Consider the following 20,208-nt stretch of genomic DNA (forward strand, 5'->3'; position numbering starts at 1 on the left):
ATGTTCTCATTCTGTTTACGCCAAATTCTGACTCTACCATTTGAATGTCTCAACAGAAATCGAGACTCATCAGACCAGGCAACATTTTTCCAGTCTTCAACTGTCCAATTTTGGTGAGCTCGTGCAAATTGTAGCCTCTTTTTCCTATTTGTAGTGGAGATGAGTGGTACCCGGTGGGGTCTTCTGCTGTTGTAGCCCATCCTCCTCAGGGTTGTGCGTGTTGTGGCTTCACAAATGCTTTGCTGCATACCTTGGTTGTAACGAGTGGTTATTTCAGTCAAAGTTGCTCTTCTATCAGCTTGCATCAGTCGGCCCATTCTCCTCTGACCTCTAGCATCAACAAGGCATTTTCGCCCACAGGACTGCCGCATACTGGATGTTTTTCCCTTTGCACACCATTCTTTGTAAACCCTAGAAATGGTTGTGCATGAAAATCCCAGTAACTGAGCAGATTGTGAAATACTCAGACCGGACCGTCTGGCACCAACAACCATGCCACGCTCAAAATTGCTTAAATCACTTTTCTTTCCCATTCTGACATTCAGTTTGGAGTTCAGGAGATTGTCTTGACCAGGACCAAACCCCTAAATGCATTGAAGCAACTGCCATGTGATTGGTTGATTAGATAATTGCATTAATGAGAAATTGAACAGGTGTTCCTAATAATCCTTTAGGTGAGTGTATACATATATAACACATGCTGACACCTAGCGGCCGGCTAGTGAAGACTTATTTGGTCGGATTACCGGCATGCTTTGCGATGCGCCGAACTTGTAACTAGATGCATGTATTTCTGTTAATGACACTCTTGCGTGCGCTGCTGGTAATTTGCGCATTGGTCACGTGTTTGTGGTGATACTGGCGCGAGCAAACATACTGCACTGCCGATTGTATAGAAGTATAGCATATACGATTACGTATATATACATATAAGTATTCACTAAGAAAATATTATCATTGAGTTGGCCTGTAATATATTGTAGACTTGATCTAAGTGACCATATAAAGACATGGTGTATAGGCCCAAGGATCTAGGACATTCAGAGCGCGAGAACAAAACATACCTATCAATGATTGTAGTCCTATATCAGACAAAATTAGGTTATCATATGGATCAGTTCTTTTTTACATATATGTTTAGTTGTATAAATGGACTCTAAACAGTGTTACTCGTTTTAAATGATGAAATCTTAGTAAATAAAACATTTATTTAAAAATCTTTCTTACATCACATCCTTTCATGGTGTTACTATTGTATGTGTGCCCTTCGGATGCCACTGGATGGTTCCCATATATAACCAGACGCGAAACCCCCTCAAAGGGCCCCCCTCTTTCAACAATGACGTTGGAAAAAGGAAACCAACAGCAAGGCCAGATAGAAAAAAAACAATAACAAGAAACTGAAACTTTGAAGATAATTTACAAATCATATTCTACATTTCTACTCAGGGCTTAACATTTAGAGGGAGATCTACAATTGAGTTCCTTGCCACCTCCAAATACTCTGTGGTACAATGTTCGAGGTCTGCCTCACTTGTCAGTCAAGGTCCTCTTTCCAGCCTGAACTAGGAGAATTTCTATAGTGTGTTGACACTCGTAACAGCTACTAGATAATGATATAAGCAGTGAGAGAAAGAGGGAAATCATGAGAGTTTTGTTTTGCAAATGATTCTTAAGGCAGTTCAAATGTGGACAAAAGTATTGAGACACACCTCTCAATAATTGAATTCAGGTGTTTCATTCAGCCCCATTGCCACATGAGAATAAAATCAAGCACCTAGCCATGCAGTCAGGTTTACAAACATTTGTGAAAGAATGGGTCATTCAGAAGAGCTCAGTGAATTCAAGCGTGGTACTGACATAGGAGGCCACCTTTGCGATAAGTCAGTTCATGAAATTTCTTCGCAGTTAGATATTCCACGGTGAACTGTAAGTGGTATTACTGTAAATTGGAATCATTTAGGAACAACAGAAACTCTAGACCACGTAAAGTAACAGAGCAGGGTTGCTGAGTTTGGAGGCACATAGTGCATAGAAGTTGCTAACGCTCTTGACTCAACTGCAGAGTTCCAGACGTCCTCTGGCATTAACTCCAGCACAAAAACAGTGCACTGGGAGCTTCATGGATTGGGCTTCCATGGCCGAGCAGCTGCATGCAATCCTCACATCACCAAGTGCAGTGCCAAGAGTCAGATGCAGTGGTGTATAGCCCAGTGCTACTGGACTCTGGAGCAGTGGAAACATTTTCTGTGAAGTGATGAATCACACTTCGTTGTCTGGCAGTCTGATGAACAAATCTGGGTTTGGTGGATGCTAGGAGAATGCTACCTGCCTGACTGCATTGTGCCAGCTGTAAAGTTATGGTGGGGGAGGGAAAATGGTATGGGGTGTTTTTCAGGGGTTGGGGCCCTTAGTTCCAGTGAGGGGAACTGCTAATGCTTCAGCATACCTAGACATTGTGGACAATTCTATGCTTCCAACTCTGTGGGAACAGTTTGAGGAAGGCCCTTATCTGTTCAAGCATGACTGTGCCCCAGTGCACAAAGTAAGGTCCATAAAAACATGTTTCGGTGAGGAAGAACTTGACTGTCCTGCACAAAGCCTCAGCTGCTGTATTTAACCCATATGTGATATAGCAGGGGGGCAGCTAATTCAGCACCTAGGGAGCAGTGCTTAGGGGGGGGGGTGGGGGGGGGGGTGGGGTACCTTGCTGGTTAGGGATTTGAACCAGCAATCTTTCAATTACAAGTGCACTTCCCTAACCATTAAGCCACCACTGCCCACATGAAGAAGCCAGTATGGAAAATATACTGGGTTTATTTACTAATGGGTCTGTGTATAACATAGACAAAAATATGCAAAACAGGGAAACAAATGTGAAATAAACCCTAGACACATTCAAATTCAATTCACATGAGTAAGTGATGGCATGTTTAGACGTGCGAGGACAAAAGAAGTTTGCCTGATGCCCATCCTGAGAATGGATACAGGCAGGTAAAACCTGAAAACTCACAGGTTAGTGTTAATAAATCAGATTGTTTTATGCCAATGTTAAATAAAGACACACAAAAAAATCAAGTCATTATCTTTAATGGCTTTTAACATGTGGCTACTGGGGTTACTCTGAGCTGATGAGTGGGCATTTCCACGGCAACTTTCTGCCATCGATTGTAGGGTAAAATCTGATGAAATCTCCTTCAGGTTTCAAGCATTATTTGGGGACCAGTTTAATGGGTTTTTTTTGTAGACTTCTATCAGAAAACCGAGGGTGCGATTGCTTGATATTTTTGGTCAAACGACTGGAATCTTGATTTTCAGTGCAGTTTTTGAAAGAAAAAACGACAAGGTGCAGATTGGTGAAACGAGTAAGAAATCTTTATTTTTCGTGTGAAAACATTTAACGTGACACTTCTGGACAGAAATCAGCTCAGCGTCGGCCTTCCGCTTTGCGGACACGCGTGGAAAGGCTCCCCGCGTGCAGCCCGGCGCCGGACCCGCGACACGAGCTCCACGCTGGCAGGAATAAGACGTCCCGGCTTCTAAAGATATTGCCTGTGTGCCAGAAACAAAAAACAACAGAAACTAAACAGCCCTGTGCTTTTATAGATAACTCAGCTTATAAGAACATGCTTAATAAAGTCAACAGCCACTATAGTAAAGGGTTCTGAATTAGTAATCAGAGAAACATTAAGGTTTCTATTATTGTTACTTCACCGTTGAATTGACCTGAAGAGGGATTGCTAAATGTGTTGCTTCAGATTAACTTGGGCTCACATATATTTTTTTTTTCAAAAGAACAAAGCAGCTTAAAATAAAAAGGACAGGAATTGTATGTTGGTATGAAAGTGTGACTCGTCTTCATTTATACTTTATAATTATACGGGTCCAATAACATCGGCGTTACTTGTAAGCACCATTAGCACGATAGTTTGCATTCGTTTGTCTTTAACAGACATACTTTTTTTTCAAATTTAAAACGCAATAACGTCTGACAAGCTGACATTAAAAGTCAGTAAACATGAAATATCATTATTCATTATTTTTGTTCGTATTTTTACCTTTGACCTAGCGGTCCGACATCAGTTCTGCTACCGGTGTCATTACGGGCTTCTATCACTAGGTGGCAGCATGAGATAAGGGATCCACTTTCAGTCCTTAGAGGTATTTCTGCGTATCCGGTCTCCATGCGCAAATCGCCGCTTAGGGTCTCTCCTTTTACACCAGTGGTTCCCAACCCAATCCTCAGGGACTCCAGCTGAGAGGGAGCAAAAATGTGGACTGTCTGGGATCCCTGAGGACTGGGTTGGGAACCACTGCTTTACACGATCCAGTCATTTTTGTACCTAATCTCATCTTCGAGTAACCGTCTGATCGAAGGGAGCCTGATCACAGAACACAGCAGGTGAGAGGGACTGAATAAGATTAATTTGTTTCGATTTTAAATGACATAGCACTAGCAAGAAGCAGACCAAATACAGCTTGATACCTCCCCCAACATTTATTAATAAAAGAATTAGAAACCCACCCCAATACGATGGGACACCTCTCCTCTCATATACAGGCAGATCTCAGTGTGCCACCCACCTAATGACAAATCCCCCTCCCAGTAATGGAAAGACGTCGCTCCAATTCGTTACTGCCCTCGATAAAATCACCAGCGACAGCAAACACTGGTAAAAAAAATAATACCTCCCAAATTATTAAAAAGAAAACGCGTCTGAAAAGTGACAAGTGACTGACAATTAGTGGACTCAACACTGTAAACCTTCCATAGAAAATGATATCCATTAAAAAAAATCCAACACAAAGAGATGACAAAGGTGTATTATATTGGGAAGGCATTGTATTGATACAAGTACTGATTGGTTACATGCCTGAGGAAGACGGAAAAAAAACATGTACAATGCAAATTCAACACTTTTCAACAATCATTGTGATTTTGGTCATGAAAATTTCCAGGTTCCAATTTTGGTCAGGTTTCCATATTTCTTATGTTTTTCTTTTGTAATTGTGTCTTATTTTTAGATCCAAAAACATTAATGCTTCAAAACAAACAAGAAAAAAAAATAAAAAATCACAAGCGTAATGATGACAATACACGCTATATATACTTGGATATCCTTTATATAAATTAACAGAAGCCATAATGATGTTTATCCTGTGTTAAAACAGTATAAACAAAAAAAAAACAACAATATAATAACCAGATCAAGGATGAAGAGACCTCTCTCCACTCCCCGGTTTTGGTGGGAGCGGTATTTATGGGACACACAGGGTGAAAATGTAAAATGCTACTTGTACCCACCACCTGAAAGGACGATAAGGATTTAAAAAGTGACATAAGACATGACTGAATTAGTACTGAGAGTGAGTGAAAACAGACAAGAGCCTTTCAACAACTCCCCCAACTCCAGTTTTAGAAACATAGGGGAAGGGAAAGCTAGCTTCAGTGTGTGATTGGTCAGAATCATTCCTGTATTTCTCCAGATGATTTTGCTTTGGGTGGTTTTGGTTGATGGTCATTGGTTCGTCTGCTGATTAGCGGCCCGCCCTGTTTCTTGGACGCTCGTTACTTGCAGCACGAACCCTCCGTGGCTTGCGGCGTGGCGTCCTGCAGATTTACGACGGGCCTGTTCCCCCGGCTACTCGCTGCCCCGCTCTGCGGCTCGTGCTTCGGCAGCTTCTTGGCTGCAGGGAGGCATGTGGGACAGAGAAGTGTGAGGCTCGTGTTTGTGGCAACATTGGAGATCTTACCAGCAGATGGGGCCATTGTTAAATCTAATTCGGCCTGTCTCTAATTACGGCGCAATCTTTACAGAGAAGACCCAGAAACAAGAATCAAAAAACAAGATGTCTTCCACAAATTCAAACATATTTTGTGTTCTGGATAATAAATGTATATCGTGTTCATCTAGCAAGGCTTTATGTGGGTTTTAGGACTAAATACAGACGCACACACTCATACCTATGGCCATGAAAATTTCATTGACGTTCATGGCAGTTTTGGCTGAAGTCTCCATGAACAGCAAACTGTTGTCATCTGCGTACGCTTGTGCTTCCTGTGCAGGGAGTTAGGTTAGCACAACACCAGCTTCACAGCAGTGGTAGCAATAAACATCCTACACAGATATCACAGATATTGTCCATCACATAATATTCTAGGGCTTGCAATTATTACAATTACCTAACCACCATTCAGAACCTTCTCCCGTCAAATCGATCCACTGGCCACATTTTTATCATAATCAGTTCTGAAAAACTCACACGGCAATTTACGGGGACGATAAAAACAAAAAGAATAAAACAGCTTAGAGCAAAGGAGCTGATAAGGGTTTCCTGTGTTTCTCCCGATTAACGTGAAGTATTAATAGGATATCCAGCAGTTGTCTGGGGTTTTATTTATCCTTATGTACTGTTATCGTCCGGGGTTCTACCTGGAACTCCACGGCCCTCTTATTGGACAGGTCGGCTTTGTTTCCAGCCAGTGCGATGACGATGTTGGGGCTGGCTTGTCGCTGGAGCTCCTTCACCCAATTCTTTGCACGCGCAAACGTGTCCTAGCCAAAGCAAATCAACGTTTCAACAGCTGAGCCGCCATGACCACAGACATTAGTTCGGCAACCCAAGAAGGACTGAAACGGACTTCATGGACCGCTGCGATATTCCCCATTGCGTTAGATTTGTCAGCATGTCGTTAGGAATCGTTCAGCAGAAAGGCGCCCAACGTACTGTGTTGGTGATGTCATACACCACAATGGCCGCCTGAGCTCCTCTGTAGTACATGGGTGCCAAGCTGTGGTACCGCTCCTGGCCGGCTGTGTCCCAGATCTCGAACTTTACCGTCGTGTCGTCCAAGCAAACCGTCTGTGTGAGGAAGGCGGCTACAAGGGAAGATGGAAAGATTAACGAAATCCATAAGTGCTCAAAAAGGTCATTGTTTTACCCCACAATCTTCGTCAGCACGCCACTTTCCCCAGCCGAACCTTTTACCCCACACTTGTGACCTCACAAACCATGTGCTTTGATCTCGATGCGGCAGTGGCGAACGATGACCATGCACTTTGCTTACCATGAAGCCCTTATTCTCACATGCGTTTCACGTTCCAATCAACCCCTATCCCAGACACACACACAGTTACAAGACATTGTCACATATCTGTACAGTTAAATAGGAAACTTAGTACAAATATAGATGTTCTTAGAGGAAGAATGCTATAAAAATTGAGAGGGAAAAGGGGACTAACTAATATCACTGCTCACAGAATGTTACTCAAAGCAAAGGCATCCTTTGGCACCAACATACAATGCAACTACAAACGCAAGATTAACTGGTCAAACTACAACTTGCAGGGAGGAACTACTTCTAAGGACTAACAATATAAACGTGAATCTTATAACTGATCATACAAACAAACAAACCAGGATATTGTCGCTGTCTGATGAAAACTGCATATGTCCACTTCCTGACAATTGTGACTTTTTACTGTAGCTGGAATACACCCATTCTCCTGTCTACCAATAGCGTTTGACATCTAATTGAACCAATGCAAAGATGTTTTTGAAGTCATCTATTTAATTAGTATTTATGTTTATGCTATTTAACATTTGTACCCATTATGGTACAGTTGGGGTTTGATTGGCGTGGCGTCTCTCACTGCGAGAGCTGGGGTTTGATTAGCGTGGCGTCTCTCACTGCGAGAGCTGGGGTTTGATTAGCGTGGCGTCTCTCACTGCGAGAGCTGGGGTTTGATTGGCGTGGCGTCTCTCACTGCGAGAGCTGGGGTTTGATTGGCGTGGCGTCTCTCACTGCGAGAGCTGGGGTTTGATTGGCGTGGCGTCTCTCACTGCGAGAGCTGGGGGTTGATTGGCGTGGCGTCTCTCACTGCGAGAGCTGGGGTTTGATTGGCGTGGCGTCTCTCACTGCGAGAGCTGGGGTTTGATTGGCGTGGCGTCTCTCACTGCGAGAGCTGGGGTTTGATTGGCGTGGCGTCTCTCACTGTGACAGCTGGGGTTTGATTGGCGTGGCGTCTCTCACTGCGAGAGCTGGGGTTTGATTGGTGTGGCGTCTCTCACTGCGAGAGCTGGGGTTTGATTGGCGTGGCGTCTCTCACTGCGAGAGCTGGGGTTTGATTAGCGTGGCGTCTCTCACTGCGAGAGCTGGGGTTTGATTAGCGTGGCATCTCTCACTGCGAGAGCTGGGGTTTGATTGGCGTGGCGTCTCTCACTGCGAGAGCTGGGGTTTGATTCCAGCCCCTGTCCTGTGTGTAAGTGACATCTACATGTTCACCCCACGGAGTGTAGCTTTCCTCTGGGCACTCCCGTTTCCTTCCATAGTCCAAAGACACGCAGTTTGGTGAACTGGCGTCTCTAAACTGTGTGCCCTGTGAGGGACCAGCATCCCATTCAGGTGGTTCCCCTGCCTCGTGCCCTGCGCTTCCTGGAACTGGTTCCATGAACCCGTGCTGGTGCTTTGAAGATGGAAGGAAATCAATAAATTATCCCTGAAAGATCATAGATGAGAATATCCTGAGCTGGCCAAAGGCGGCAGGACGGGGAGAGCTTCAACCTGGCCTGATGCCATTGGTATTTTGTTTAAGGCTAAGGTGGTTGATTCTTAATCCAGTGCTGCCAAGCAACCCTTGGATGGGGAACCTGTCAAGACTGACACGTGGAGCCGTTTCATTTGACCATCTGTGTTAATCTCACCACCATAGCTCCTGTGGTTAGTTTTTTTAAATTGTGGTATCAACCATAACAGAATGAAGACTGCAAAAACCTCACTTCCAGGGCAATATGGAAACAATACAGCAAGTACGCTGATCTAGTCTTTATACAGCACAAAGTGCATCTATTTGACTTCCGAAAAGAACCTAGGTATTCATCAATCTTCACAACCACTCATCCAACAGAGTTGCAGTGAGCCTGGAGCGAACTGGATTGGATTACTGATCACTTGTCTTTGGGTTAGGTTTAGCCAACAAGACTGCGAAAAAGCATTTGTATTACACTGCAATTATGATGGTAATTATTATTATTATTCAACGATTTTCTATACCTGCTGATGGAGTCTGAATGTTAAAATGGGATGTTAGAAGGCAGCGGAACTGTAAAATGTTTGCCAGTTAGCAGGTTAATCTTTCACAGGAGCAGACTAGGCCTCTGAAGGGAGGGTGGTCTCCACTAATCCTGTGACTCTAAGCATTATAATAATTTGGTCATATGACTGCGCGGAATGCTCGCAATTCCAGCTGAAGCTTGCTTAACGGACCCTGACCTTTGGCAAGCCTGCTTGCTGACAGGTACAAAAGCAGACTGCTGACTCCTTTCCTCCAGTTCACCACTGATATACTTCCCTCAGCTTCCTTTGTTTTCGTCGTTTCCATCCATCCTGCACGTGTCGGTTTAGCTCATCTACAAAAAACGCGAGCGTTAAAAAACACCAACGGCAGATTCCGGAGGCTACAAAAGGATGCGGGGATTTCATTGTCTTTATTCTGGACCTGAACACCTTTGCCCTACAAATACACTGGCATTTCCCAGCCTCGCTTATGCTGCAGATAACTTCAGTGATGGTCAACTTCCTTCCTGTCCGCGTCACTGATGGCTGCCCTTCCCCAAAAAAAGGAAATTACACATTTGACTGGAATGATTCAGGTGCCGAAAGCCATTTTAGAAATCCACAATGCAAATTCAATACTGAATGAGGGTGAAAATACATTTCACCTTGTTTATAAATGAACTGCGAACAGATTAAACGAATTCAATTTTCCTCCTTGTCTCCTGGATGTCAGCAAAATAATAATAAAAAAAGCTTTTAAAAAAAATCTGCAAGATTGTATCAACTTGTGTCTGAAATAGAACTGCTCTGCGAATAGAAACAAACCAGTGCTTAAATGTAGTATTTCTGCATAGTCTATTTTGTAACACATCTTACAAATCAGACCCTGGATCTTATGAAATATTCCGCAAGAGAAGTACTGCGTAACAACATTCTGTTTTAGACAGCAAAAATATTTTAAACAAAAATGCATACATCTCAAAACAGCTTCCCACTGATACTGGGGTATTACAAATGTGCCAAATCTGGAATGCTGACCATTAGTGACGCCCAAAGGAAACATAATATAATATTAGTAATTCTTCCAGTTATTTCCCAAAGATTTAATTAAAAAACACAAAGTATAGTGACATGGCCATGAATATTCTTCCCATACATCAGGATTATTAGAGAATAACCATATATTCTTTTAATGAGACAAAACCGATCTGCTCAAGTTGATTATTGGCCAGTTTTTACATTATCGACTTTTATTACATTAAGAACAGAGAAATGTATTGTGATATTGCGGTGTTACTATTTTATTGGCTGCTACAACGTGTCCGTGACACTGCGCCTCACCTCCGATGGTGCTCTCCTGGTACTCGTGAAACTGGCCCTTGACGAAGCGTAACACCAAGCTGGACTTGCCCACCGCCGACTCCCCCAGCAGCACCAGCTTGAACTGGCAGATCTTGTTGCCCGCCGTCGTGCCGTTGGTCCGTGCCGGGCCTCCCCGACTTGCCATGGGCTTGTGTGCAGGGGTTACCACGGAAGAGAAGGGCTGAGGCTGGGCCTGGGATCGGCTTGGCTGGGTCAGTTCGGGCAGGTTTCAGGCCCGGCTCAGGTCCAGTTGGGTTAGGCTTGTCTTGCAGTCTTTAAAAAGAAAATCATTAAACATCATTACTTAACGAACCAGTCCACTCAAAGTACAACCATGCATCTTTCCTACTGTCAAGCTCTACCTAAGAAGGCTTACATTTCTATTGCCATTATAGCCTAACAAGCAGGCATGCACACAACTGGCACACGAGTATGCATTTGCCGCATATATACCGATATGCGCAGCAATTTCTTGGCGTAACAGCGCAAATGCATCCTTTTAACCATTAAACCGCTAATGAAGTACGTATTAGCCTTAAAAAGTTTCAAATGCACGGCAATGTCTTGTCATAACAGCGCAGATGAATACTTATTTTATGTGCATTTGTGCAGTTATGCCAAGAAATTGCCACGCGCATCGCTTTATATGACAAACAAGGACTTGCATGTCATACCAGGGCCAGATCCCACCTTCAAGAAGGCGGTTCTGATGCTGAGCTCTGCGAATGCTCAAACATGGTCACCGGACAAGGATTCTCCATTGGGAAACAGAGATCGGCCCGAAACAAAGCATTTCACGTTTATTTAACATAGGGATATGCTAAATTTATACGGATTACTAACTTTTGGGTGACAAGAAATGCATCTCATTAACATTTTAGCCATACTACTAATCTGCTTAAATTGTGGGCGTAAACAAACGTCTGTATAGTAGCAAAAAGCTGGGGTCTGGTCAAATGCCTGTCACCTGAAGCCCTGGTGATTATTGCGCATGCTCGATATATCGATATGACATCACCCAGCCCTAATCCAATGCTATGCAAGCTACAGCAACAGGCTACCTCGACTTCTTTTAAATTTAGCTAATGTGTATAAATACAAATTGCAAAGAATTTCAACAACTGATCATACATTGATGTTACATTATGACAGCACAGCAGCCAATCATAGGATCTAAAATACTCCAGTCCTGATTGCCAACTAAAACAATGAAACAAATAAACCCAGCCTGGCTAAGCAGAGTTCACCGTCATTTGGTTTCTCTCTCACTTCCAGCATAGGTGCACAATTTATCATTTTTAATATCTCAAAGGAAAAACACAAAATACCAGACGCTCCTCTACTTACGAATGAGATACGTTCCGAATGGCCGTTCGTGATTTGAATTGTTCGTAAGTCTTTATTCAGCATCATTTTAAGGGTATACGCAAGTACAAAGAACTAGGATGCTGGGAGTCCGCACGCTACACTGCTGCGCGGCGGGAGTAGCGGCCAGAAGGCGTACTAGGCGGAACTGGCGCGCAGAAAAAAAAATAAATTATGTTGCAGACAGGAAACGGGAGCCCAATGAACATATTTTGGACTTACAGTCCTCTTCGTTCGTATGTCTGAAAGTTCGTAAGTTGAAAGTTCGTAACTAGGGGAGCGTTTGTAATTAAGACTGAAAGAACATACCACAAGCGGCACATTCGGCCCTGAGCAGCTGCTCCACAAGGCCATGCTTCTCTCAGGAAAGCTAATCCTACTTTTGCACATAATTACCAGTTTAAAAAATTCATGAAAAAAAAAAGAAAAAAAATCCTCCAAAAGGGGTGTAAATAGGACAGTTGAGTCACCAAACTTTTCCAAAGTGCAAATTTCAAGCAAATTGGTCGCAACAATAGAAAGAGCCCCACTTTTGAAATGCAGTTTGAAAAATTCATAGAAGAATCTGTGAAAATAAATTTTAAATGGGAAAAAAAAAACTTAGGGGAATAACAGCTCTTCCCAGGGGCGTCGGTTCCATGCCCCCCACCCACAGGCTGTACCACCCAGAATGCAGACTTATGCCCTTTGGCTGAGAGCTAAACACACAAGGGAGGTTTTTGTTTTTTGTAAAAATGTTTTGATGGAGATGCAAATGGGAAGATGGCCTTTCGGGGAGGTGGCAGGTTTAAGCGTATCGGCAGCGCCTTCTGGAGGTAACGGCCGGGGCGCGAACCAGAATTTTGCTGGCCAGATTCCCACCATTGAGCGGGGAGAGCTGGAGGACCTGGGCGGAACAACAGCAGGAATGCAAGAAATGAGAGGGAAGCCAATCCACAAAACTGAATAATCTATACATATCGTAGCACTGGGCAGACCGAGGCATCATGGCAGCAGAGGAAAGGTGAGACGATTTCACATCTAGCTGCTCTTCAATGTAGCCCTTAAACGGACCACACAGCAGGCAACAACCACACTCCAACAAGACACAAGTGGGGAAATGCAGGGAGGCTGGACGCCAGACAGTAAGGCACACACACGGTGGGTACGGGAGAATCAGACCGGGTTCACATATGACGGGACAAGGGCACTTACGACTATAAGGAACACAAGAAATACTTACGATAATAATTACATACAGGGATATGTATATGGCTTGCCGAGCATGCTTGGATATGCAAATGAAACCACTACTCAGATACTATATTATTCATACGGCTATATTATATTCTGGTTATACAAGTATGGTTTCTTTATGCAGTCTGTAGGCCACATCTCAGAAGTCGCAGACCTTTTACAACCTTTCAAAATTTTTATGACTTTTTAAGAATCCCAAAAAGCCTGACCTGATTAAGAACACTGACATGAACTTGCTGGTTCAGCGCCCAGCTTGAGTGTCCTTGACCACTATACTTAACTTGATATAACTTGAATTACCTCACTGAAAACAACCATTGGTACCAAGTGGGCCAAAATTGCACATCATATACAATCTAAAAGCACTTGTTTAGGGCAACTTGGAGCAAATCTCAGACATCAGAAGAAAAACTGGGAAAATAAACAACTGCTGCACAGTGACGCAGGACCAGACCACCTCACACTCTCGTCTTCTCCCACGCCGAGAGATCTTCTATTTCTGTTGGTGAGCAAACTAGCCACAGGCCTTCCTGTCTGTCTGCAGCGCTTAATGTCGTTAACTCCCCTACTACCGTTGTAGATGCGAGGTAAGCTCAATCACTCGGGGGTCCACGCTTCGTTACAGCCTGGGCCCTTGAGGCAACCGCTCCGGTGGAAAATGGCGCGACGCTGAAGACGACGCATGCCATGCACTTAGCCTCTGTCGTCGTTTATTTACGACAACTCTTCAGCTGGACGTTACCTCACGCCCTGAAGCAATGAGCTCCGAGGCACAACACCCACAGGTGCATGGTTGCAAACGTCCAAAGGGTCCCACAAATGCTTGCTATACACCTTTTTGAGAATGATAAACTTTGCCACATTGCAGTCCTGTGGCACACCGCAGGACATGCTGAGTAAAATGCAGAGGGGCAAGGGAAAACGAAGAGGAACTGAGAAATTTGCAAGATTAACAGTACGGAGACACAAAAGGCCTTATTACTGATCTGGGGTGAGTTTCCCGAAGCCTTCTTAACGCTACGTCGTTCTTAAGTTCTGTGTTAAAAGATAGAACTAACGAACGACGTAGCGTTAAGAAGGCTTCGGGAAACTCACCCCTGGTCTTTTCACCATTTTGATTTCGTGTAGGCTTTCTCAAACACAGACACGTTCGTGTCTTGTGGGACTCAGCACCGACCTACGAAACGCGCGTGCACACACACGATCACGTGCCGGGGCTAGCAGTCCTGACATGGCGACACTGAGACAGTGACCGCGGGGCTGACCGCTTGCAGCGACGCAGCAACAATGCAGGTGCCGCTTTCCATTTAGCGAGCTGTTAATCATTCAGAAGGAACTGAAACTGAGGTCCGCTCTAATGTAACAAAAAGCGCACACTGAGGAGACAACATTACCAAACAACTTTTCTTAAGATGTCTGGACATCCCCACGAGCTCAACTCACTCTGAACAAAGACCTTCAGGGATGAAGAGTGTTTCAATCGTGGTTCTTTTGGAAAAGAACCATGCAACCTCTGATTTTAAGCACAGAATTAGAGGTTTACAATTCTGAATTCTGCTTACAGTTTTATATGCATGTAAATGCTGCTACAAACCGGGTGAAGGGTGATGCAACTTGTGATGGTCAGAAACTCACTCATGCCTAAAAGTTCAGAAAGTGAGAGATAATGTTGCCAATTTAAACCCACCCACAAAGAACTGCGCAGCTACCAGAGAGCTCCTTAGCACGGTGAACTAATCAGACAACCTAATCTAGAAGGACAGTTTGACCACCAGTCTTCTGAGCTCAGAAAGTTTTCTAGCAGACGTCTAAAAGGCTGGGGTACCCATCACACAATAGCCTTAAAAGTCCAACAGCAAGGCACAGACTTCAGGTTCCAATAACATTATGATTAATTTAAGGGCCAATCTTCCTGTGGGGGGGGCAGTGAAGACTAACTCCTCATTCTGGAACCGTGTGAAATTAAGCAGCCTGCAAAAAAAACAGGGCATTCGGTAAGTCCCCAAGATGTAATGGCAAACAGTCCTGGATTACAACTGTCAGACATAATGAATATTTACACTGATTTACACTATATTTAATCAGGTAAGAATCCCAAGCACAGGGATAAACAACTTGGTAATGAAAACATTTACTTTTAATTACTCATTTGAGCATTTCTCAGAATTCCCGTTTTATGAATGGAATTCACCGGAATAATGGTGAAACGTCTTGCCAAATGGTTCTCTTTAAATTAAAGCAGCGGTTTACGGCTGATGTAGCCTCAGGACCCGCATTTTTCATTGGTCATGACCCACATTTTTTTTTTTTTTAATTTTTGACCTAATTAATTTTATTTTAAAAAGCAGTGCAATGTTGTGCACTGTTAAAAAAAAAAAAAAAAAAAAGTCTGACGCAAATAAATTAAAAATAATGAAAACCGCATACTCCGCAACACAATAAAAATGATCCCACAACCCAGTTTAGGGTGACAACCCAAAAAGTGTCATTTGCTTGAAAAGAATAGCATGTTTAATTTGCTATACTATAATAAAAGGAAACCTAAGCGACCTGATCCTAAAGATCATTACATTAAACGCTGCCTGGTCTAGGTCAGAAAAGGAGTAAAGGATTCAAGACCCCCCAAGGGCTACATATACCTTCACTGCATTACGCTGAAAATTACCATTATCTTTCAGAGTTTCTCTTTTTCATTTCTCTCAAGCCCTGGAGGTCCCGAAGTAGGTCCACAGTCTGCCACAATCTACATGGAGCCCTTCCTCTTTCACCAGCCGGAACACGATCACAGCAGAAAGGAACAGGAACAGCCGAAGTTTTTCTCTTTTTTAAAGCCCAATGTGTTCTGTGGACAGCAATAACACGACACTATTCTCTGAAGGCCAGTTCTCTACCAGGAACCTCTTCCGGTGGCACGTGATCCTGGATGCCGCCTTCTGAAGGCCATCGCACAATGGCACGTCTTCATTTACCGGGGAAAACGATCACCTTTAAGCGTTACTCAAGAAAGTCAATGCCACACTTAGAGGGGTAAAAAAATAAATAATTAAAATTAGAATGTTTAAGAGCCTGTATTTTAAGTTGAATCGAAATACTGTTTGACCAAGACATGCTCCTCTTGCTTAGTCTAACAAAAAGCATGATATTGAGGGGGGGCGTAGTTGGTGACAAGCTGTGATCAGGTGTAACCTCACACGATCTAAGTATTATTGAGCCGCAACAGAGCAAGTTGTGACAAGGAGACATTTGAAGGGTGTGGTATTAACAGCCAAGCCTGGAAGGGAGAGGCAGAAGACTCACTGCTTCAGTTGAACGTCGTTGTGAGGCTGCGTATCACTTAACCCTGAAACGCCTTGCTTTCCTGTCAGCAAATTTCAAAATCTTGCCAGTTACTCCAAAGGCGTCTGCCCTGGTGGTAAATAAAGGCTAAAAATAATTACAGGCATAGTGCCAGAATGATGTTTTGATACAATCTACACAATGGGATAACTGGATCTGCTGGAGTCCTTTTGGAATCTAACCAAATCCCGGTATTCCGTGTACCGCAGACTACGACTTTCACTCAAATGGCAACCCTAAAATTCTGCTGAGGGACACCACAGTAAAACTGCTGGATTCAACTGGTATATAATGGTCTCTCTCATGCTGCTTATACAGCATCGCCCAGTAAGTCGTGCAGGGGGGAGAGGGGGCTCCACTTAATGCTATTTTGTCTCTAACTGACCAAAAAAAGTTTTTATCATCATCTTTCAAAGGAAAAACCCATCAGCTACAGGCTTGGTTTTAAGCCATCATGTGCAAGATGCCACCCTCTCTCCTGCTTTGGCTGAGGATCCAGAGTCATAACACTGGGAGCAGGATCTTTAATGCCATGAAGACATCAAATCAATTATCTTTTTTTTCAGAAAAGCATTTTACCTGTTAAGAATCTCATTACTTCTGACGGTGTCTGGTGCCAGCTATATGAAACTAGACATTTTCAATTTCACTTCCACAAAAGTTTGTACTGTAGTCCTGCTGTTTCCAGGGGAACTGCTCAAGATTATGAACTAATACTCACGAAACCACAATCCATAAAATGGGCACCTATGGTGTCAGCTAGAATGTATCTGCATCATTAAAGTGCTTAGTAAGCAGAATGATCAGAGAAACGACAAAATGTCCAACAATGAGCAGCTCTTGTGGGTTCCTGTTCAAAAATATCATTTGCCTTGCAATCTTAAGTCACATTTTTTTTTTTGTTACCAAGTTAGAAACGTAACCTGTCAAATACTTTCAAATACTGTCAACCAAAAAAAATGATTTAAATTAAAATAGAGCAAAACCATTCATGCATAATAAATGTAATTATAATTTCTCAAACTGTCGTCAGGCTTCCCCTTCAGGGGGGTTGGTAAAGGAGAAAACCTTCTTGTGCGTGTTGAACGTGAATTCTGTAAATATAACGTTACAGATCTCCTCCCACACGGCCGCGTTCGGCCAGATTTACTGCGTCACCTGAAGGAGGACCTGAAACTAAGAAATGAATATTTCAGAGAAAAAAAGTGAACAATTCTTACAACTGTCCAGTCTGGGGTATAAACAGCCACACACAGCAGCAGGAGGGGAGAATTATAATTATCATCATAATGTTTAATGTCACACCAACAAGCTGACTAAAAATTAACGAGTACCAAAGACCACCACATACCATGTGACAGGAAAAATAAGACACCACACACTGATCAGAGCAGACGAAGTAGGCAAACAGCAGATACAGCCGACCCTCATTTCCTGTGTCAGGACACATCGGTCAAGAATGCGGTCATCCGGCAGTTTTCATCGATGTAATCAGTCTTCAATAATGCATATAGCTTTAAGTAAAGCCTGATTAGACGTCTGCACAAAGGGCAAAATGTAGCCAAACGGCTGTTAACAGAAGTGCTGATTCATATCCATTCACATACACAACAGGCCTCAGTGGACAGTGAGCTGCCTCAGCCACCACAAAACAGCAGAAGATTTAAAAACAATCTCTATGAATAAAGTTAATCTGATCAATAGGAGAGCACCATTAATTCCCTCCATTTTCCTGTGTAACTTGACTAAAAATCCATAATTTTTATTATTAAAAAAAGCAGGGGCTCACAATACACGATTCTCACCATAGCAGTGATGTTCTCCCTGTCTTCAGTCCCCCCCCCCCCCCCCCCACCCCACCCCCCCACCCCCACAACTTACAAGGTTCGAGAATATCATAAAGGCCGCAAGCTTTAAACAAAGTCCCTTAGATCTGTAAATTAAAACAGCAAACATGCTGATGAGCAGAATGCAGTTCCTGGTGTCTCATCAGTGTTTAAAAAGTTAGGAGGACAATGCACATGGAGCTTGGAGATTAAGGGAGAGCCTAACTGTTGCCCCTGTACACAAATAATTCCTCTCTTGAAGACTTAATGTAGGGGAAATATTTTGTAAGGGTTAGGAGAAATATGGGTAAATCATATCTTTAGCCATGCACACGCTTCACACCAATGCACCAAAAAACAAGGCAAAACGATCAACTCTGGAAGGAGCAACAAAGTGGAAATACCATCAACAGCAACCCTAGTGACCTCAGACTTAGCAGGATCTCTTATGGTTTCAAGTAATTCTAGGAATCTGAATGCAGCAATTTGTTCTGTGGCAATTACCAAGGTTGCATAAAACTTATCACACTGAAGCCAACAAACCCAAAAACTTAACATAATAAAGGAGATTTTCCCACTCTGCTTGGCTTATCCCAAAGGCCACTTTATTCATAGGACCTGGCCAGAATGTGCCAAGTGCCCAAAGCATGTTATCGTCCCTCCCCCAGAGCTCTTAATGACAACCCAGACTGGAAGCACAATCCGACTGACATGGTCAGCTTCTCTTAGTAATGCAGGTCCCTTTCTGCCGCACCATAAACCAGCAGACGAGCAGACAACCAGGCATTAAACTCCATTTATCTCTGCTATCTCTTCATTGTTAACATTAACAAAACTTTATACACCCCCATCCTTTACTTTGGCAAACTAATTCATTCACGTTAAATTCTGGACAAATGCATCAACATAAAAATAGCTATAAATAGAGAAATTCGGTTTCTGACATGGAACTTCCCTTCGTTTCTAATGTCGGTCTTTAGTGTCTAGATATAGACATATGAGCATATGGAGAATACGATTAGTCACCACTTAACGTACTAAGCTTTTCACACCCACCCTACTAGAGCTAACAACAGAAATGCTTCCTCAATTTGCAATGTTCTAGGTAGTAATTAATTAAAAGCATTATTCAAGAAAAAACACGAGGAAGTAATGAAGCGAAAGACGTGGTGACGTCTTAAAGGTCAGAAACTTCCTCATATTATCAAAGGTTATCGATTACTGTCCTCCAGTGTCCTGCGCCTTTAAGATACTGACTGATAGCTTTAGACAGAATCGCTGTATTGAAGACGCTTGTTAGATAAAATAGCTAGGCAAGGAAAGTCATAAACCAGACCCACGTTATTAACCTAGCTAGTTAACGATACGTATATAATACTCAAGCTACCGGTTAAATACGTAATAACAATCGCTAGCGATCTGAATCATACCAAAGTAATTTGTCAAAATAAGCCACGACTGACCGCACACTAAAAATATTCCATATTATTTAAAATTTTAGAGAACAATGGAACAATCTGAGAACTATCAATCTACCAACTGATTGATAAAAATGTAAATAAAAAAATGACATGACCGTGGATATTTGAGGGGGAGTTGCCGTAGAAGACATGTCAATAAAGCGAATAAACTCCCTTTCAAATGAAATATCTCACATTATAATGAACAAAACTGCGGAAGACGTGAAACGATCGAAGCTGAAACGCTGAAATTGAGATAGAAACATACCAGCCTACGATTACATAGGCTCCTAGAAAAGACACTGCATATCTACTGATATTTACTCAGCAGTGCCACAATATCACCCCGGCAAAACACATATTAAGAAGAAATATTCAATTATTAACCACACTGTTGCTTACCGTAAAGAAATACAATGTAAAACACAAACGTATGTCCCGTGCGTGTTTCACCTAAACAGCTTCCTCTAAATTATACTATTTTGTATTTTTTTCCAAGCCGTTTCACTTTCGCAGCTCCTCATCCCAGGCTCCGGCCTTCACTTCCGCCTTGTAGAAAAGCCTA

General features: G+C 42.9%; 1 protein-coding gene across 2 annotated transcripts; it reads right to left on the reverse strand.

Moving 5' to 3' along the window:
• Positions 1 to 4,810: 4,810 nt before the first annotated feature.
• Positions 4,811 to 20,208, reverse strand: LOC111856002 (ras-related protein Rab-5C-like). 2 transcript variants are annotated; one of them, XM_023835590.2, is made up of 6 exons: positions 20,046 to 20,208; positions 10,400 to 10,693; positions 6,730 to 6,881; positions 6,435 to 6,557; positions 5,966 to 6,059; positions 4,811 to 5,688 (listed from the first exon to the last, which is right to left on the reverse strand). In XM_023835590.2, exons 2-6 carry the CDS (start codon positions 10,563 to 10,565, stop codon positions 5,570 to 5,572), a joined length of 654 nt encoding a protein of 217 aa, XP_023691358.1. In that variant the 5' UTR covers positions 10,566 to 10,693; positions 20,046 to 20,208; the 3' UTR covers positions 4,811 to 5,569. The 2 variants fall into 2 exon arrangements, with proteins under 2 accessions (XP_023691358.1, XP_023691359.1); XM_023835591.2 differs by lacking the exon at positions 20,046 to 20,208 and adding an exon at positions 15,687 to 15,837.

Source organism: Paramormyrops kingsleyae, chromosome 22 (assembly GCF_048594095.1).
Source record: "Paramormyrops kingsleyae isolate MSU_618 chromosome 22, PKINGS_0.4, whole genome shotgun sequence".
Taxonomy (NCBI): domain Eukaryota; kingdom Metazoa; phylum Chordata; class Actinopteri; order Osteoglossiformes; family Mormyridae; genus Paramormyrops; species Paramormyrops kingsleyae.